The 22,241-nt window shown below is 35.7% G+C and overlaps 1 protein-coding gene and 1 long non-coding RNA gene across 2 annotated transcripts in view; one reads left to right on the plus strand and one right to left on the minus strand.

The window, feature by feature from the left end:
* Nucleotides 1–22,241, minus strand: part of LOC148124208 (uncharacterized) — a 465,649-nt gene that overhangs the window by 146,740 nt on the left and 296,668 nt on the right. The window contains exon 2 of the long non-coding RNA XR_015740458.1: nt 14,170–14,238. This is a non-coding gene — a long non-coding RNA (uncharacterized LOC148124208). The remainder of the gene's footprint in view (nt 1–14,169; nt 14,239–22,241) is intronic.
* Nucleotides 1,423–2,388, plus strand: LOC113448530 (olfactory receptor 14A16-like). Its single transcript, XM_026719246.1, has one exon. It carries the CDS (start codon nt 1,423–1,425, stop codon nt 2,386–2,388), a length of 966 nt encoding a protein of 321 aa, XP_026575031.1.

Below are 22,241 nucleotides of genomic sequence, written 5' to 3' on the forward strand. Positions count from 1 at the left end.
ATGTTTGCTCAGGGCAGAAAGCTATTCATATTGAAGAAGCAGATATTTTATTAACAATATTGGCAACTAGCAAAAGCATTACAATTTATTGGGATTTCATTGTTCTCTTCATGCAGAGTTATGGTTTCATGGGATGATATAATGGTATCCTGAAAAACAAAATGTCCAAGTTGGTAAGTAAATCTAAAATTTGACAAATCAAATGTTGGCAGAAATTTAGTCATGAGGATACATTACATTAATCAGTGGAAGAGAGTATGTTAGATTGGTGGGATTAATTATTTGCCAATAAAAGGAAGCTACGAAGGGTCAAACTTGTATAAACTATTGAATGCACTGAAGGACTTGTACGCATCTAATGTCCTACAAAAATTTCAACATCTTGCATCATGTCACATCAGAATGAACCATAATGCTTTAAGAACTCTTTCTCATCTGATATGTTTATAAACAATTTGCATTAAAATTAAAGTGTATAAAGTATTTCATAAACTTATAATTAAAAATAATGTCTTTTTAATGTTTGTTTGTTTTCTCTGTGTGCTTGTGGATATTTTGTTTATGGATTGTATTATAAAGTAGAGAAAAATATTTCTCAAACTTGGCAACATTAGAAGAGATGGATTTCAACTCCCAGAATTTCCCAATCAGCATGTTTTGGAAATGGAGCTAGAGAAGTTGTACTGAGTAGGTAAATCTATAGTATTGTTAATTAAAAAACATAACTAAATTAATAGGAACTTCACTTTTTAAAATTCTGCATTGGTGCTAACTAAAAGTTTATTTGAAACTCTTGGTTAAAAAAAGTTAAATTCTTTCTTGAGGCCACTTTCCTATCCCTACTGCAACTCTTCATGGGCCCCTTTGTCCCTGCCCCCTTCTCCCAAATCTAGTTTTCACAGCCATTTTATCTTTAAACCAATATAAGGGGATAGAAATCACCTTATGCTATAATTATGGCAGTCTAAAAGTTATTATAGACCCTATCCTTTGGGTTAAAGACAACTCAAACAAAACTACAAGTTCCTTCTTATGCACCTTTTAATCACACAAAAACTTGCATACATAGAAAGTGTTTCACCAAAGCTTTTTTAAAATTGACTGAACCATACAAAATCTCTTGTGACCCAATTAATACAATTTGAAAGTTATTATAATAATGGATGTTTAGATTAAAGCAAACTTAACATTTGAATTCTATTTTCAAACACATAATTTCATTCAGTACTGATCAACTGAGAAATGAACTCCTTGGGGATAGTTACAGACATTTCATGGATAGAACTTGTTCTCATCTCTCTAGCACTGCCAGGTCTGAGGAAATGGTAATCATAGTGTTCCAGTCCATCTTGAATCCTGGTGCATTAAAAAGGAGTCTGGTCTTTGAGTTCTTTTCACAGACTGCAAAGCAAAAACAGCACCATGGACAATCAATCAAGAGTTGCTGAATTCATTCTGCATGGATTCCCTGACACTGAAGAACTAAGAATAGTTCATATTATCACTTTTTCAGTTATTTATTTAGTGGCATTTACTGAGAATCTCATTATTATCACTATCATTCTTTACAGCCATCAACTTCACTCACCCATGTATTTTTTTCTAGCCAACCTATCCTTCCAAGACCTTGGCTCCATCTCTGTCACAATTCCTAAATCACTATTGAATTCTTTGATATCCACTGAAACTATTTCTTATTCTGGCTGTCTCTGTCAAGTTTTCTTCTTTGTTTTCTTTGTAATGTCTCATCTCTTCCTCCTTGGTGTCATGGCATATGATCGTTATGTAGCCATCTGCAATCCATTACATTATGAGATGGCAATGAACAAAAAAGTATGTGTCCAAATGGCAACCAACGCATGGATAGTTGGCCTTTTCTACTCTATGCTCTATACTGGAAATTTATTCACGGTGGATTTCTGTTCCAGAATCATCAATCAGTTCTTCTGTGACATTCCTCAATTACTCCAAATCTCCTGCTCTGATTCATATTTCATTGAATTCTGTACTCTCATTTTTGGTTCCTCTTTAGGATTTATTCAGTTTGCTCTAATTGCTTTTTCTTATGTGAAGATCTTCAGAGCAGTTTTTAGAATCCCATCCTCTCAAGGAAAACAAAAAGCCTTCTCTACTTGCTTACCCCATCTCACAGTCATTTGTCTGTTTACGGTAGGTGGTACCCTTGCCTATTTTGGTCCAACATCTACTACCACTTCAGCTTTATATCCATTTCTATCTGTATTTTACTGTTTGGTACCACCACTCTTAAACCCACTAGTTTATAGCATGAGAAATAAGGAACTCAAAATGGCATTCTGGAAACAAATGCTCAATATTTGTCCTAATTCCTTGTGCAAACATCATTCTTGGTTTCAGCTATTCTGGTAAGCTTTACATAGATATGTTGTTATCAAAAACTCATACATTTCATGTAAATTAAGCATATGCTTCTCATCATTATGCATGTTTTATCAAGGTAGAATTTATTTTTACCAGGTATAATTCTTCAGTAAATCAGCCTATAATTGTAACATAAATCTCTTCCATTAAATACCTAATGTAATTTAAATTGATTAATGATGCAGCATGGAAAATAATGATTTCATATATAATTATATCATAATTATAGATTATTATATATGTTGAATATAGAGAAAGGTTATCAATAATGAAATTATTAAGAAGTTTTATGCTTTAAAATATGCATGTATTATTTTTTTGCATTTATTTTTAATGCTATGTGGAAAAATATTACAATTTTGCTTATTATATATGCATATAAATGCAAGAATGGTGTGTTATGTTGGTGTATTTTTTTTTCTACAATAATTCATTCATGTTACCTAGGTGGCAATGAATTGCCATAATGTTTCATTTATTGTGAAGATATTTTTAGAGGACTTTGACTGACAAGCAAATTTCTTTTGGCAAAACCTGGAATAGCCCATAGGAGAAAGGGAGGGGTGGGAAAGAAGTTAGAATAAAATTTGCAGGATATTATAAATTATTTATTTATACCCTAGGTTTTAGAGGTAGAGCTGAATTGTTTGAAGTATATGTTTTTAAGCAATGCTCTCTGATCTTCTATTTAATGCAGCTAGTACCTACTTCAATTTCAGATTTTAGACAAGTAATAAACCAAAATTATAGGATAAAATAATTTGTAAGTACATTATGCCCAATGAAGAGTCAAATAAACAAACAAACAAACAAACAAACAAATACAAAGCTTGAATTGGAACCTTAGTTCTTTCTACTGGGATTTTTTCAGAAGAATTTTTTAAAAATGTCAATTTATTATGCTCCTGGTCCCAAAGTCAATTTTGCCCCAATATTTTCTTACAAAATCAGATTGGGAAACCTATCTGTTGTTGGAGAAAATCAGCTCAAATCCCCAGAAGGGAGGAATCATTTTTAGGAACTGTTCTTCATGCAGCTGCCCTTATTCTTTTTTGAATGTTAAAGAAAATATCCAATATTCTGTTCCACCATCCTAATGAAAATGGTCAGTCTGCCTTCTGGGGGTGTTTGTCTGAGAGAATGCTGCTTTGTACATCTGTCTATATTCATCAGTCTTTGGTTCATAACTTTCTTCTCTTAATTGGGAATATATCCTTCCTTCCATATTTCCCTAGGCCATTGCTTTCTACCAAGACTCAGAAACATTAACTTTTACAAATGAATCGGTCTTCAAAATCCCTATAATCTCCCCGCTTTTCAATCTTCTTAATTCTATTTTATATATTTCATCTTACTTTAAATCAATATACTTTTATCTTTTGTCCATTCTTTTCCAATTAACCATTTATCTCATTCTCAATAATAAAAAAAAAGAAAATTTCTCCTGAAATCACTAATCAGAGTATGATGCCTTTCTATCGTTCCCCTAGATTAACATTTAAAATAACACCTAGATCCCAGTCTGATTCTGCTTAGTACATTCTACCTATTAAATTTTAAGAAAAAAAAAGAATAAGTCTATAAAATAGTTAAGTACATAATTAAATATTAAAATCTATCATTAAATCTTAAACATTTTAATATTTTAATTTATTAAATCTTATAACATTCCAATTGTCTATTTCAAAAACAAATGCTGCAATAATAAATCTATAATAACATCAACACAATAGCCCATTAAACTCTATAATTAAACTAAAAAGTTTAAACATTTCCTTTAATATTTTATTAAAACTTAGAAACTATCATTATTAAACATTTTAATCTTTTAATCTTTTATTAGATCATATAAAATTCTAATTTTCTATTTCTAATACAAATACTACAATACTATCATATGTAGTTTTTTTTAAATTATGCATTACCCTTTATCCCTAAAAAATATTTGCTTTTTCCCATCTTGTTTTATACTTTGTGGCTTTCCCCCCCTTTTCCCTTTGTTTCTTAACCCACCTAGCCTTTTTACCCCCTCCTCTCCTAACCTCCGCCTTTTAGCTTCCCCTCTCTGTTGTATTCCTCTTTTCTTTTGCTTTCTAACATTGTATTGATTTTGCATCTTAGTTGTCTCTTTCTTGGGTGTTTTTTTAGGTCTTAAGTCCTTCCTTTTCCTTCCTCTCTTTCTCTTTTCTTTCTTGATAAACTTTTTGATTCATTAAAAATGGCTTCTTCTTCTTCTTCTTCTTCTTCTTCTTCTTCTTCTTCTTCTTCTTCTTCTTCTTCTTCTTCTTCCTCCTCCTCCTCCACCTGTTGTTGAGTTTGCTGGTAAATAGCAAGCACCATTTCTAAAAAGCAAAAGGCTTCTCCCACAGCATCCTTGCCTTCTTTCCTTGTTTTTCCATATTCTTTTCTTAGTTCATCAAGAGCTAAAGCCATTATAAACCTTTTCTTCTTCTTTTTCTTTTTCCTCTTCTTCTTGTTAAACCAACCAAAATATTTCAAAACTTAAAACAGTTCCCCAAAGTCCCAGAGTCATCAAACAGTCCAAACAGAGCACAAAGTTCTTCCCTTTACAGTTTCTCTTCCTGGGGTAATATCAGTTAGAAAAGAAAACCCAATCTGTATTTTAAAGCCTTATTGCAATTAACTTCTAGTCTTCTAAATCTTCAAGGCATCTCCTCCAACAAAATCTTAATATAAGTTTTTTTTCAGTCCTCTCCTTCCCACTTGTAACAAAGAGCTTTAAATTTTTACCTTCTATAAAAAGCAGGTTTTTCAGTGTCCATTTGTTAACTCTGTAAGGAGGAGAGTAACTTTCCCTTTCAGCACTTCCATTCACCGCTTTAAAACCTCCACTGGAAACAATGTATCATCCAAAAGATCGTGGCTTTCAGGATATTAAATGTATCTTAAAAGTCCCGGTTCAACCAAAAACTTTCACTTTACAACTTTTTCCTTCTTCCTCCTGCACAGTCTTGTCCAGCTGCCGGCTTCTTTGTGGCGGCGATTACAGACCGCCACTCCACCGCCTTGAGAAAAGGGGGTTTTGCCGGCTGGGGAGGGGATCTGTGATACCCCCAAACCCCTATACAGATCCCTCCTATCTTTGGCTGCCTCTACAGGGCAGCCTTATCCTCCAGACCCGTTGGGATCGGAGGCACCAAGACAGCTAGCATGGCAGGGATCGCACAGGATCGTGAATCCCTGCTGTCGCCGAAGCCTGGCAAACCGGAAGTCAGAATAAATGTTCTTCTTATTTGATGTAGGAATCTAATTGCCACTTTTTGTATGGCAAAATATTGATGATTACCTGAGATTACATTCACCTACAATATAATGTTAAGAAGCCTTTGCACCCCCCTTTTACCTTTTCAGAAAACCAATGCTGTTAGTTCGAATAAGCTGGTGAAAAAAATGGTTGCTCAGGACAGAATACCTATTCATATTGAAGGGGGCAAAAGCATTTCAATTTATTGGGATTTCATCATTGTTTTCCTCATGCAGAGTTATAATTTCATGGGATAGTGAAATAGTATCTTGAAAAATAAAATGCCCAAGATTTGTAAGTCAATCAAAATTGTGGTAAAATTAAAATTAGAAATTTAGCAATGAAAATATATCAAATCATCAGTGAAGGATTGTCTGTTAAATGGATGGGATTTATTTGCTAATAACTTTATATGTGTATGCATTCAACAAGAACTTAAGCTTGATTATTCAGTTCTCCAGACATGAAGCTATTAAGGGGCAGCTCAGGCTCCTATAAGCTATAAATGTAGTTAAGAATTTGTACTCATTTGTACTCATTTTTGTTCTACAAAAATGTTCAACATCCTGCATCATGTCATAACAGAATGAACATGGCAAAATGCTTTAAAAACCATTTTTTATCTATAATATTTCATAAGGAGTATGAATTTATTCAGAAGCTGCTGTTACAGTTCTACAAAGAAATCATTGAGTCTGTCATTTGCATCTTTATGACTGTCTGGTTTGGCACAGCAACCAAACAAGACAAAGCACAGACATCAAGAAATAGTTATAATTGCAGAAAAGAACTATTGCAACCAGCCTGCCTTCCATTTAAAAATTGTATGAGCCAGAAAAAGGGCTGTGAAAATTTCTACAGATTCCATACATCCCGGACATAAACTTTCAACTTCTTCCTTCAAGATGACACTATACGTCAAAACAACTAGGTACAAGGACATTCCCCCCGCCTCCATACCATCACTTTGCTAAATGAATAATTCCACAACACTGTTATATGGCATATATGTCAAATCACCCAGTATGGCTGTATTAGTATCATCCTTCTCATCTTTCCTTTACTTATTTCCTTTGCTTCTTGTGACTGTCACTTTGTTGTTTGTATCTTATGATTTATGTTGATTATTTTTAATTAAATATCCTATTATGATTTATGTTGATTTCTTATTTAGTATACTGTGACTATCACTGAGTGTTGTATTTTATAATTTATAATTTATGATTATGATCATAATTTATCATTTGTTGCTTCTATGTACACTAAGAGTTAATGCACTGGAGACAAATTCCTTATGCATCCAATCATACTTGGCCAATAAATAATTGTATTCTATTGTATAGCAAATTGATCATTAAAATTTACTAAAGTGTATAAAATATTTCATAAACTGACTGTTTTTTTAAAAAAAAATAATGACTTTAATGCCTTCAGTCTTCAGAGATAAACTGAGTCAGAATCAGAAGCTTGTTATGATTGAAGCTGAAGTATTCATTGACCGGTAGGGACATTGCAATATATGATTTTATATACTATACTTAGATCGGACCGAAGGCAGCATAGTTCTAGGTTTTCTAGGTCTAGAATTTCAAGTCTGGTGGCATAAGGTATTCTGTAACGAGCAGAGGAGTGGGTTCCAGACTGATGAGCTGTATTGGAGAATTGGTCTAGCAAATGTTTTGTATGCTCCAGTTAGTAGTGTGATATTACCAGAGAAAGAGTTACGTAGGATTAGGTTAACAACTCTTAATGCCTTTTTGGCTATGTAGTTACAGTGGGCTCTAGCACTTAGATCATTAGAGATGAGTATTCCAAGGTCCTTTACAGAGCTTGGATCATCAACAAGGTCTTGACTATTCAGCTTATATTTTATTTTCTGATTATTTTTTTTGCCAATATGTAAGACAGAGCATTTATTTGTCGAAATTTGAAGTTGCCATTTGTTTGACCATTCTGATAGATAGTCGAGTTCTTTTTGAAGGGTAGCATTATTGTCTGTGGTGTTAAACAGATTTACATCATCAGTGAAGAGAATGAAGTTGCTCTTAATATGATCACAGAGGTCATTTATGTAGAGTATGAAGAGAGTTGGTCCTAGAACACCACTGTTGACAGGTACAAAATTTTATAGGACACTCCCAATTTTGACCATTTGTTGTCTGTTTGACAGGAATGTTTCTACCCAGTTATGCAGTTGTCCAGAGATACCATAAGATGTTAGTTTTAGGAGTAGTTTGTTGTGTACCACTGAATCAAAGGCTTCACAGAAGTCTATGTAGATTGCATCTATTGTTTTGCCCTGATCAAGTTGTGTAGTCCATATGTATTTGCAGTGTAAGAGTTGCAATTACAGGTTTTTTTCTGAAACCAAATTGTTTATTGGACAGTAGGTTATTTGTCTCTAAGTGGAGGATAATGGATTGGTTAATAATTGATTCCATGACTTTACAGGTGATGCAGCATAAGGAGATTGGTCTGTAATTTTCAACTAGGCTGGGGTCTCCCTTTTTGAAGATGGGGATGACCATGGCTAGTGAGCATAGTTTTGGCAAGGAGCTAGTCCTGAAAGATTTTTCAAAGATTATGCTTAGAGGTTCGGCTATGGCAGTGGATAGCTTTTTTAAGAAGTAGGCACATATTCCATCCGGTCCAATAGATAGAGATGGTTTCAGATTGCGTAGTGCTTTTTCAACATTGTCTTCTGTAAAATCAATATGTATTAGATCATTGTAGTTTTCTGTGGTTCGGCTAGGAAATACTGAGCATGATCCATTGCTGTTTACAAATACTGAGCCAAAGAATGTGTTAAAGATGTTGGGTTTAATGGTGTCATCTTTGCAGTCTTTACCATTAGGTCCTATGATGGGTGGGATGGACCTTGAGTCTTTCAGTTTGTTGTTTACAAGATTGTAAAAAGCTCGGGTGGAATTGGTGCGTAGAAGGTTTTCCTCTTGTTTAATGTGATAATTGGTGCATTCAGTCTTTATCTGGTGGCATAAATTTTTGTATCGGCTTTTGAAATTGGCAACGTGACCAGATTTGTTTTTCCTCCAGAGTGATCTCTTTTGGGATTGAAGTTTTCTTATTGTTATGGGTAATCTTTTTTTTTTGGGGGAGGAGTTGTTATTGGTATATATAGTTTGATGACTCTTTTGACTTCAAGTAAAAATATGTTGTAATGGTCTTCAACACTATTGCATCCAGTGAATAGAGATTGCCAATCAAGGGATGAGAGATCACTGTCTATAAGATCATAGTTGCCTTTTTTGAAGTTATAATTGGGGATTATGTCATTGTGATGATTTTTGTGTGGGCGTATGTTGAGACAAATTCCAAAGAAGGGCAATGCCAAAAAATGTTCAAACTACCACACCATTGCACTCATTTCACCTGCTAGCAAAGTTATGCTCAAAATCCTACAAGCCAGAATCCATCAGTATGTGGACAGAGAAACACCAGAAGTACAGGCAGAATTTTGAAGAGGTAGAGGAACTAGAGAACAAATTGCTAACATACACTGGATCATGGAGAAAGTTAGGGAGTTTCAGAAAAAAAACATCTACTTCTGCTTCATTGACTATGGTAAAGTCTTTGATCGGATCACAACAAATTGTGGCAAATTCTTAAAGAGATGGGAATACCAGACCATCTTATATGTCTCTTGAAAAACCTATATGTGGGTTAAGAAGCAACAGTGAGAACTGGACACAGATTGGTTCAAAATTGAAGAACGAGTTTGGCAAGGCTGTATACTGCCACCCTGCCTATTTAACTTATATGCAGAGCACATCATGAGAAAGGCAGGGCTAGTTAAATCACAAGTTGGAATTAAAATTGCTGGGAAAAATATCAACAACCTCAGATATGCAGAAGATACCACTCTAATGGTAGAAAGTATAGAGGAGCTAAAGAGCCTCTTGATGCAGGTGAAGGAGGAGAGTGCAAAAGTTGGCTTGAAACTCAACATTAAGAAAACTAAGATCATGGCACCCAGTCCTCTCAATTCCTGGCAAAAAAATGGGGAAGAAATTGTGGTAGTGACAGATTTTATTTTCCTTGGCTCCAAGATCACTGCAGATGGGGACTACAGCCAAGAAAGTAAAAGGCACTTGCTTCTGGAGAGGAAGGCTATGGCAAATCCAGACAGCATATTAAAATGCATAGACATCACCCAGCCAACAAAAGTGTGTATAGTTGAGGCTATGGTTTTTCCAGTTGCAATGTATGGCTGTGAAAGTTGGACCATAAGGAAGGCTGGGCACCAAAGAATTGAGGCCTTTGAACTATGGTGCTGGAGAAGACTCCTGTGAATCCCTTGGACTGAAAGCAATCAAACCAGTCAATCCTAGAGGAGATCAACACTGACTACTCTTTAGAAGAGCAGATCCTGTAGAAGAAACTCAAATACTTTGGCCACCTAATGAGAAGGAAGGACTCACTCGAGAAGAGCCTAATGCTGGTAATGGGCAGAGAATGAGATGGCTGGATGGAGTCGCTGAAGCAGCTGGCATGAGCTTTAAGGGACTCCAGAAGATGATAGAGAACAGGAAGTCCTGGAGGAACATTGTCCATGGGGACATGATTTCACAACTAACAACAACAACAACAAAAACAACAAAAGAGAAGAGAAGAGAAAGAACTAGAGAATATCATAAAATATAAAGATCTGAAAAAGAAGTAAAAAAAAAAAAACAAGGATTCTGTAACCATTAAAGGTTTGCCCTTATGTGAAGTAGAATCCTGAGACCAAAAAAGAGGAAAAATGCAAATCAGAAGCTACAGAAAATTATAAAAAAAAATTTATGTTTCCATGTTAATAGGTATATATTTTTATACTTTATATATAAAGAAAAAATGGAGAATCAGTAACTCATTGGTGAATTTCAGCTCAAGTTTTTAATAAATTGAGAACTTTAAGGATATGCTTTTCATACAATAAATTGCAAGCAAAATTGTTGAGATACTGGATGGAGTCAATGTTACTAATCAAACAACTACCCCTTCCCACTTTTCTGTCTAGTATTCAAGAATCTGCATTCCAGCGGCTATAGGATTTGGTCTGTCCCAGGGAAACAGGACTTTTAAAAATAGTCACTTCAAATGGGTGACATTCAAAGCATTAGCTGTATGACCCAATGTCAAAATTCAAAGTTCAAGAACCAGATGTTCTTTTGACAAGCACAAGATTATAAATGACTATAAACACAGGTAAGAGATGCTGTATTGACAATGGAAATCAATGAAGGAAGCAATGAAAAGGCAAAGTCTACAAAATAAAGAAAAGAAAAGTGCAAAATGCAGGAAGAAAATAGAAAATTAAAGTGAATAAAAGAAGGGAGAATGAAATAGAATGACTGCCCATATTATTACATATAGTAATTAGCTAATAGTCTTTGTCCATCTTTCTCTACCTATTGGCAAAATAATGAAAAGTTCTGAGAAAATAGTTGAAAATGTAGAAAGTTAGCACCCACCCCTCTCCTAGAAGAATGAAATATTCTAGGAAATATTAAAAAGGCAGAATATTATATTTCCCTAGATGAAGAAAAGAAGAAACATGTTTTAAAGACAAAGCAATTTCCTGTAGTTCCCTGCTTCCCTCTTCAGCTCTAGGGTGATGGGATTAAGACATGGTCCTCAGGAAATGATAGGATTACCCATCTCGCCACATGGCACCTGGGAAGATTGCATCATACAACACTCAGGTGAAGCCATGTGGTCCAGACAAAGTCTACAGAGTTAGCTAAGATCCCTGCCCCTGGGAGTCTGACAGCCAATGGGATACATTTCTTGCACAGGAACAGGAAACACTAACGTGGAGCCCAACAGTGGGTATATAAGGCATCTCAGCCCTCCCTTTTTTCCCTTCACCCAACATCTTGAAGCATGTGATCATCCTTTTCACACAGGAGCTCCAAGGCATGTGGTCCCACCCACATAGCCAAAAAGGCATTAAGAGTTGTTGACCTAATCCTACATAGCTTTTTCTCTGGTAATATCACACTACTAACTAGAGCATACAAAACATTTGCTAGACCAATACTCGAATACAGCTCATCAGTCTGGAACCCACATTACATATCTGATATTAGCAGATGAGAAAGTCCAGAAATATTTCACGAGAAGAGTTCTCCACTCCTCTACTCATTGTAGAATACTTTATGCCACCAGACTTGAAATTCTAGACCTAGAAAACCTTGAATTATGCCATCTTCGGTCTGATCTAAGTATGGTATATAAAATACATTGCAATGACTTACTAGTCAATGAATACTTCAGCTTCAACTATAACAACACAAGAGCAAACAATAGATACAAACAAGATACAAGTTTAATTGCACCAAACTTGATTGCAGGAAATATGACTTCAGCAACAGAGTGGTCAATGTCTTGAATACTCTACCTGTCTCTGTGGTTTCTTCCCCAAACCCCAAAAACTTTAACCTTAGACTGTCTACTATTGACCTCACCCCTTTCCTAAGAGGTCTGTAGGTGGCATGCATAAACACACCAATATGCCTACCGTCCCTGTCCTATTGTTTCTTTTATTTTTCTTATATGTACCCATTTCATGTATTCATAACTATGTATATACTTATACCTATTATCTTGTAAGCGATTGACAAATCAAATCAAATCAAATCAAATCAAATCAAATAAATAAATAAATAAATAAAACCTTCTTTCCAAGCAACTTCCATGAATCCAGTGTCTTTTTCCCCACTTGGAACTGAACCCAGAAGGATATTTCTTCCAACAGCAACAAAACACTAGATAAGTTTCTCCTGGAATTTGCAAAATATTTTGAATCATAGATTGAAATGAATGTTTGGATACTGAGGGCCATCAAAATAGGCCTGTTTATAAGTTCAGCAGAGTTTGAATTTGTTACTCACTGAATTCAAGGCCACCAGGGAATACCAAGACTATAGTTTTGATTGGGAAGATGAAATATTCCTTGCTCAAAAAGAAACATATTGGAAGAAACCACCCACATGTTTGCCCCAAAGCTGTATGAATGTGTCCAAGGGTTGACCAGATGTTAAAACTGACTCAAGGCTTTCTTTCTTTCCCTCTTGAACTACAATGGAGTTTCCCCAGTTATGTCAAAATAAAATAGGGCTAGGCACCATTTTAGATTTGATAGCAAATGGCTTTCAGAGTTGTCATAGATGGGCATTATGGTACTAACTGACAAATTTTAAACAAAAAGTGTCCAAATTGTAAAAGACATTGCTTTCAATCTGAATACCTTTGAACATTCATTCCCAAAGTTAGTAATTCAAAGGCAGTGGGACTATGTACATAAAAAGTATAAAGACCAAAATATATGTACAGTTCAAATCAAACCATCCCTTAATGGATGCAGGAATAAATTAGGACTAAAAGCACAGTGATTTTTTTTTTAAGTTGACAAGATGTGCCTCAGAGAAACTTTTTCTTCAGGTTCAAAGTCCAAGACAGAAATAGAAATTCTTGAAAAACTGAGGTATTTATAGATTATATTGTAGGAAGTCCTCCACCCCAGAATAATGAAATATTTTGGAAAATATTAAAAAGGAAGAATATTACATTTCCCTAAAGGGAGAAATGGAGCAACATACTCTTAAAGACAGAAAGCAGACTCAATCTTTCTTAATAGCCCCTAGCAAATATTTTGTGCCCAGTAAGAAAGATTGGGCCAGCCTATTCACAAGACAAAAGAACTTCAGCTCCAGGGTGATGGGATAAAGGACAAAACTTTGAGAAAACTGGAAGCAATATGTGTCCATTAAAAAGGCAGGATAGAGGGAGAGGGGAGGAGCTGGCACCAAGACAGTACAGCTTGCAATCGAGCTCTACGATTGCAGCCGATATCTTCGCCCCTGGCCGGTCCAAACGGACCTAAACCGTCCCGTAGGGATGGTTATTATGAGGGGTATACCCTGTGGATCCCAGGGACACTGCAAAGTCCCTGGATGACCCAGGAGAAGTCCCTTTTGCTGGCGGCGGAGAGGCAGCCCCCAAGCTGTTGAAGTCGGGGCAGCTCCGGAAAGGAAGAGGCTGAAAGAGAAAGTGTGTCGGCTGGGTGAGAAACTTTTTTTTTTCAATATTTTGAGGCTTGAAAGGACACTTTGATTGCTAGAAGAAATCTGTGTGATTTTTGACAAAACTGAATAAGCGGCATTTTTTTAAGGGAGACGTCAAAGCGAGGCTTTATTTTTATTTTATTTTTTTTGCTACCGGACTTCATTGCTACTTAGTAGATAACCAGACTGGTTTATATATATATATATATATATATTATTCTCCCTTAGGATTTTTTAATTTTTTTTTCTAGGCTAGAGGCTCCCTTTGGCGATTTCTCTCTTTGTATATATATGCATATATTTCTTGTTCTTTTTTTTTACTTCAGTTACGCTTTTCTGAGAGGAGGGGGGAAAGTGAGAACTAAGAAACTTTGTAACACTGCCAACTAGAGGCTTGAAAATATCTTACTTGAAGTGGAGAGAACTGTGAAAGACTCCTTCTCAAGGACATTCTAATTTGATAAGATAGAGGGAAGAGCGCAGCAGAATATTATTACAGGTGCTCTTCTGGATTTCTATCAACAATTAAATATCTATGGCTTGGCTTTGAAGCTTGTGGGAAAGGGAAGAGAGTCATAACAAGAGCCTTGGACAACTAAACAGAGTGCAGTGTGTTGTTTCTTTCTTTTTAATCCTTTTTTAGTTTCGCTACCCCCCCACCAGCATTATTGTAAATTTTTATTTTAGCAATGTCTTTATTTTTACTTTTTATTTTCAAGGGGAAGCCTTAGAATTTCTCATTTTTATTTTTATTTTTTTCCTTTTTCATTGGGATTTTTGCTTTTTCTATCTATGCTCTTGGATTATTTTGGCCTCCTTTTTTCTTTTTTTTAATTGAGATTTTCTAGCTGGATTAAGGTGTGAAGAACCTGAAGAAATCTTTTTTTTTGCTTTGTTCTTTTTTATTATTATTATTACTGGGTCTCCTTCTTCTTTTTATTTTTATTTTTTATTGTGGACTATTTTATAATTGGATTAGGGTCAGGAAGAACTTGAAGAATCTTTTCTTTTTTCTTTTTTTTTTCTTTTCTCTCCTTTACTACTGGGCTTTTTACTACTGGACTTTTCCACCCTGGATTATAATTGGCTACGTTCCTAATTGGATTAAAATTTGAAAGAATTTGAAGATCTTGAATCATTTAAAATGAGCAGGAAACTCATACCTCCGGGTGCCTCTATATCTACTTCTGCCTCCCCACCATCTGGAGGACAACGTTCAATTCAGGTAATGTTAAAGCAAGACAAAGAGCAAGAAAAAGTAACCTTATAGACAATTATGCAAGGAATTCAAGACCTTAAGATAAAAACAGACATCACTGAACAAAGAACAGGGAAAACTGATGAAAAGGTGGAATATATCCAACAGATGATGGTGAAGTATGATGAGAGACTCCAAAAAGTTGAAGAAGAGGGTAAACGAAGAGAGGAGAAGATTGGAAATATTGATAGTAGATTAACAGTGGTTGAACAAGAAAAAAGTGGGATGCTGAAGTGGGAGATGGAGAGGTCAGAATTCTATCTCAGATTTCAAAATATAGAGGAAGAAAAAGGGCAAGACTTGGCTGCGATAATGATAGAAATCTTGGCTGACGCTTTGGAAATAACAGAGGAAAAGATGATGGATGGAGTAGATGAGATATACCGAGTTTTTACAAGATATGCGATGAGAAATAACCTACCCAGAGAAGTTCACATTAGATTTACTAAAAAATCCATCAAGACACAAATTTTACAAGCGGCAAGAGAGAAGATGTTGAAATATAAAGGCAAAGAAATCTTGGTCTTAAAACAAATACCTAGAAGAGTGAGAGAGATGAGAAGAGAATATCGATTTCTGACCAAAGTGCTATTGAAAAAGGAGGTGAACTACAGATGGCTGATCCCAGAAGGACTGATGTTTATATGGCAAGAACAGAGACACAGAATTGATTCAATTGAGAAAGCAGAACTCTTCTACGCAGAATTTTTTGGAAGGAGAGAGGAAGAGGCAGAAAAAGAGGTCCCATTAACTGAATCCCAAGAGGAACAAATGGAGATTGAAAAAGAAGAAGGCGTAATAGGTGGACAGGTGGATATCAAAGACCAATGTGAACCAAGATGTATGAGACCTGCCAAACCTAAATATAAAATATCATCATGGAAGAGAAAAAACTGATTACAATGAACATAAATGGACTGAATTCAGCTGCTAAGAGAAGGAAGATTTTTCATAAATTAGGGAAATTAAAGTTTGATATAATTTGCTTACAAGAAGTACACATTAAAAAACAACATGAACAATTGTTAGTACAGCCAAAACTAGGGAAATTATTTACTTCTCTGACTCAATGTAAGAAAAGAGGAGTGGTTTTATATATTAAAGAGGCCACCCCAGCAAAATTGATTTACGCTGATGAAGATGGAAGAATATTAATGGTGGAAATGATGGATAATAATATAAAAATACTTTTGACTGCAATTTACGCTCGGAATGATAAACAAGAAGAATTCTATTAAAAAACTACATATGAAAATGACTGGACTGGACTATGCTAATATAATTATGATGGGAGACTTTAATGGAATTGTGGACAATAAACTGGACTATATAGCAACAACAGCAAAGCACAACAGAAAGACACTTCCTAAATCTTTTTTTAAAATGACAGATGAACTAATTTTAAAAGATATATGGAGAGAAAGAAATGCTAAAACCAAACAATATACTTTCTATTCAAATAGACACTTATCATGGTCCAGATTAGATATGATCTGGATTTCAACAGAATTAATATCTAGTGTCCAAGAAATAAACATTGAAACAAGTACTTGGGCAGACCATAACCCATTGACAATTAAATGGAAGGGACAAAAAAAAAAAAGATCGAGATGGACGTTAAATAATACTATTTTAAAGGAGAAGGACTTTACACAATGGTTCGAGAAAGAACTGGCCTTTTTCTTTAAAGAAAATAGAAAAGAAGATACTTCAACGCAGAATGTTTGGGATACAATGAAGGCATATGCTAGAGGCTTGATAATAGACTACATAAGAAAAAAGAATATTAGGAAAAGGCAAGCCACTAAAGCCTTGGAAGATGAGTATAAAAGACTTGAAAAAGAACTACAGAAAATGCCACAGAAAAAAGACATCAAACTGAAACTGGACATAACTAAACATAAAATGGATTTAATAGAGAAAGAAGAACTGGCACAGAAAATTAGGAATGCTAAACAGAATTACTTTGAAGATGCAAATAAGCCAGGTAGATGGTTAGCATATAAGCTGAGAAAGGAGAAAGAGTCGAGGAAAATATCGCAGTTAATAGATGACCAAGGTCAAGTTTGTTATGGCAATAAAGAGAAAAAGGAAATTATCCGAGATTTTTATGGACAACTATACAAGAAAGAGAATATTGATGAGGAAAAAGTCAAACAGTACTTGCAGAATGCAAACTTACCTAAGATATCTAAAGAGACTGAAGAAATGTTAGAAAGTAATATAACAATGATGGAATTAAGCCAAGCACTTAAGAAACAAAATAATGGGAAAGCACCAGGTCCAGATGGGCTGCCTGCAGAATTCTACAAAATATTACAAGAATCATTGAGCATTCCACTGTTAGATGTTATGAATGAAGCTATGTTAAAGAAGACAATACCTAAAACATGGTCAGAGGCTTATATTACACTTATTCCAAAAGAGGAGGCTGATCCACTGCAAATTAAGAACTATAGACCGATTTCTTTATTAAATGCAGACTATAAAATTTTTGCTTCGATATTAGCAGAAAGACTTAAAAAATATTTGAATAATTTTATCCATCCAGATCAAAATGGATTTCTGCCAAAGAGACAAATTAGAGATAATATGAGAGTAATTCTGGACACTTTGGAATATTATGAGGCGCATCCTGAAAAGCAAATGGCTCTGATATTCTTAGATGCCCAAAAGGCATTTGACAATGTGAATTGGAGATTTATGTTACTCTTATTGGAACAGATGGGTTTTGCTAGAAGATTTATTCAAGCAATAGAAGCAATTTACCATGAGCAAACAGCAAAGGTAATGATAGAGGGAGAATTTACAGACTCTATTAACATAAGAAAAGGCACAAGACAAGGATGTCCCCTTTCTCCCTTGCTATTTGTATTGACTCTGGAAGTGTTGAATAGAAATATTAGAGAAGATAAAACTATAAAAGGAATGAAAATTAAAAAGGAAGAATTTAAATTACAAGCCTTTGCGGATGACTTAGTCTTTATTTTGGAAGATCCTATAGAAACAGCTTCGAAGCTATTGGAAAAGATAGAGACATATGGTGAGGTGGCTGGTTTGAAAATAAATAAAGATAAAACAAAGATTTTGTCAAAGAACATGCTACTAAGACAAAGAGAAGAATTGGCAGATCTGCTGAAAATCCAAGTTATGAACAAGGTTAAGTATTTGGGGATATATTTGACATCAAGATGTAGTACATTAAAAGAGAATAATTATATTAAACTTAAACAACAGATAGCCCTAGATTTGAAGAAATGGGAAAATTTACAACTGTCATTAATAGGGAGGATCTCAACAATCAAGATGAATATTCTACCCAGAATCTTATTTTTGTTTCAAACAATACCAATTAGGCTTGGAAAAGACTATTTTGAGGACCTAAATAAAATTGTGTTGAAGTATATATGGCAAGGTAAGAAAGCGAGGATAAAGCTAAAGCTTTTGCAAGATGCTAGAACTAGAGGAGGTTTTGGCCTGCCTAATTGGGAGCTGTACTACCAAGCTGCAAATTTGATGTGGGTTAAGGAATGGATAACATTAAGGAAGACTAGATTGTTGACACTAGAAGGTCATGATTTGTTGTTGGGTTGGCATGCTTTTCTATGGTACAAGGGAACCAAAACACAGGGCTATTTTAGAAGACATTATATATGGGAGTCTTTGTGGTTAAATTGGGAGAAGATAAAAAAACAATGTTATTTGAAAATTCCAGTTTGGTTATCGACGATAGAAGCATTTTCTTATCCTATAATTTATAAGAAGGAACAAACAGTTAGATATGGGGAATTATTAGATGAAAAGGGTGAACTTAAATCGATACAAAATTTAGAGGAACAAGGTATAAAGATGAATTGGTTTTCATATGTGCAAATACACTCAAGGTATGATGAAGATTCCAAAACAGAGGGATTTTATGATAAACAGACTGATTTAGATAAGATTTTGACAGGTACTGATGAAAAGGTGATTAAAAAACTATATGGTTACTTATTGGGAATTAAGCTAGAGGAAGAACAAGTTAAAGAAACTATGATTGCTTGGGGGAGGAATTTTGGATATGGGATTGATTTAGAGAAATGGCAGAAACTATGGTCGCAAAATTATAAAATGACAATGTCTACAGCTTATAAAGAAAATCTGTATAAGATGTTTTACAGGTGGCATTTTCCCCCGACAAGGATAGCAAGAATGTTCAAGAATAAATCTGAAAAATGTTGGAAATGTCATCAGATACCTGGTTCATATTACCATATGTGGTGGACTTGTGAGGACGCTAGAAAATACTGGACTAAAATCCGCACGTGGTTGGAAAAAATGACAAAGAAACACATAGATTTGAAACCGGAGCTTTTCTTATTGGGAATCCTACCAGATGTATACAGTAAAGACTTGAAATATTTGATTGTAAATGTATTAACTGCGGCTAGGATTGTATTTGCAAAAAGTTGGAAAAATGAGAAAATTCCATTGCAGGAAGAAATTATTAAGAAAATATTGTAATGTGCCGAGATGAGTAGATTGATATTTGAAATTAGAGAGCAAGAAGATAAACAATTTTATAAAATTTGGGACCTTTTCTATCAATGGTTGGACGATGAAATACAAAAATAGAATATTTAGAATGTTAGGTAATAAGGAATATCTTTGTTTTTTCTTTTTCTTTTGCTACTTGACACTACATCTATAAAGTGTTTTTTTTAGGATAGAATTGGTATGATTATATGATTTGTTATAGAATAAATTACCTAAATTATAGTTATCTCATAAAGTATGAATGAATAAAAGTATAGTCAAATGATTTTTTTTTTAATAATGATATGAGGATATATAAGTTTGGATTGATAATAAGAGTTATTATGTAACATAATTGTAATTGAGACTACGAAATGAATGCACAAAACTGATGAACCAACCGACACACTGTTTGTATATAAGTATGGAAGAGAGCTGATGCTTTTATGTTTTGTCTGTTTTGTTTGTTTGTTAAAAAAATCAATAAAATTTTTTTCAAAAAAAAAAAGGCAGGATAGAGGCAATAGATTACAGGATAAAATCAATTACACATGCCTGACAGGATTAGGACTAATGAAGTGATCATTAATACCCAGCATGAGCCTTTGTGAAACAAGTAGAACTAATCAAATAATAAAAACACACAAGACAAGCCTTCAGATTACAAAATGCTGTAAAAACTGTATAAAAAGCCATGTAAACCAGTTGGTCAGCTGCACCAGAATCACAAATGCTGGTGGTTCTGTTCATCAATAAATGGAGTTTATTTTCAATCAGCCTCCAGCATCCATTTTATTTCCAGCATCTTTCTCCCATCATGGAACTGAACCAGATAAATTTCCTCCCAAAATATCCTCCATTGTGAATAACTCAAAATTATATTTATACATGTCTATATTTAGTCTATAGTCTAAATAGAATTATTTTTGGAGAAGAGATATGAACATGTATGGAAAATTAGTTTCCAGAATTCCATTTTGAGCTCATGGTTCCTTATGCTATAGATGAGAGGGTTTATGAGTGGTGGTGTTAGCACCCACCCCTCTCCTAGAAAATTGAAATTGTTAGATCTGGGAGGATGGTTCAAGAACAGAGGCAAGACTCAGATAGCTAGAACAGCTCTTTATTAGTGACTTCAGATCTGAGCAAACTATCCCAGCCGCAGCAGCCCCTTATATAGGGCTGGCTGTGGCTAGGCAGCCAATGAAGGCGATTTGAGTTTGCCGCTCTTGGCAGGGCCAATCGCGGCAGCCTGTTTACTGGCCAATCGCATCAGTCTATGGCGACCAATCACGATCGGCTATTCGCGGGCCAATCAGAGTTTCAGGCTTTCGAGCCTGCTAGTCCGGAACACCCCTCCCCTCTTGGTTCCATTTAAGGGGTGGAGTAATATAGTCTCACAGGTAGGCAGGTCTTCGCACCTGTCTACTTGACTTACGCAATTTCAATTGTCCATGTTCAAATTCGGGTTCAGATGGACTGCTTGCTGGATCAAACAGGAACGGTGAACCGGTGTCATGGTTAGGGCTCTCCTCTGATGCCCCCGGGGTGATAGAGTCCTCAGCTTCATTGTTACTGCTATTTCTCCCCTGACTTGCTGAACCTGCTTGGCTGCTGCTTCTTGGTGAAGTGTTTTTCTGCCCAGATTCAACTACAGCTGGTGAGTATTGCAAGTTATAGTGCGGTGATCTCGGTGTTAATTCAGAATAAACAGGTGTTGGTTCTAATTCTGGGCTTATGGCTCCCCCCCGGTGTCAAAGTTAGGGTCAGGGTTGGACGTTGTGGTCAGTCTGGAGCGTAGCTGGTCAATATGGTGTTTCCACGCTCTGCCATCAGTGGTGAGTAGACGGTAGGAGTGGGGACCCGTGACTTGAGTTACTTGGGCAGGAATCCAGAGGGGATCCCCAGAAAATTTTTTTTGCAAATACAAGGTCTCCTACCTTAAAGGTACGGTGCTTGCTGCTGGAACCCAGGGGCTTTTCCGGGGTGTAGGCAGGGTGCAAATGGTCTAGAGGCGATCTGAGTTTCCTGGCCATCAGGAGTTCAGCTGGGCTCTTGTTGGTCATGCTGTTTGGTGTGATGTGTTGCAGGAGCAGCATTCTAGTGACTTTGTCATGGATGTTACCTTGTTCCATTTTCTGCAGGGTTTTCTTTGTAAACTGAACCATTCGTTCAGCCCTACCATTCGCCGCAGGATGAGCCGGCGATGTGAGTGCGTGTCGGATGCCCCGTTCCGCTAAATACTGTTCAAAGGCTAAGGCAGTAAATTGGGGCCCATTGTCAGAGACCAGGACATCTGGTAGGCCGTGTGTGGCAAAGAGTCTGTTCAGTTTTTTGATGACTGCCTCAGTAGTGGTTGCTTTCATTTTATTGACCTCAAGCCAGTTAGAATACGCATCTACAGTTATTAAGAAAGTGTGGCCTCTCGTAGGTCCCACAAAGTCAATATGAATGCGAGACCAGGGACCCCTGGGTGTTTCCCATTCTGCTGGTGGAGCTTTTGGTGGGGCTGAGTGGTTTTCCTGGCATCTGTTACAAGAGGCGACCCAGGTTTCGATTTGTTTGTCCATACCTGGCCACCAGGCGTAACTTCTTGCCAGCACTTTCATACGCACGATGCCCGGGTGTCCATCGTGTAGCATTTGCAAGACCCTTTTTTGTAACCTAGTTGGTACAACAACTCGGTCTCCCCACAAGATGCACCCTCTTTGTGAAAAAAGTTCTGTTTGTCTGT

The sequence above is a fragment of the Pseudonaja textilis genome, chromosome Z (genome assembly GCF_049901715.1).
Source record: "Pseudonaja textilis isolate UNSWEBS1 chromosome Z, rPseTex1.2, whole genome shotgun sequence".
Classification (NCBI taxonomy): Eukaryota; Metazoa; Chordata; class Lepidosauria; order Squamata; family Elapidae; genus Pseudonaja; species Pseudonaja textilis.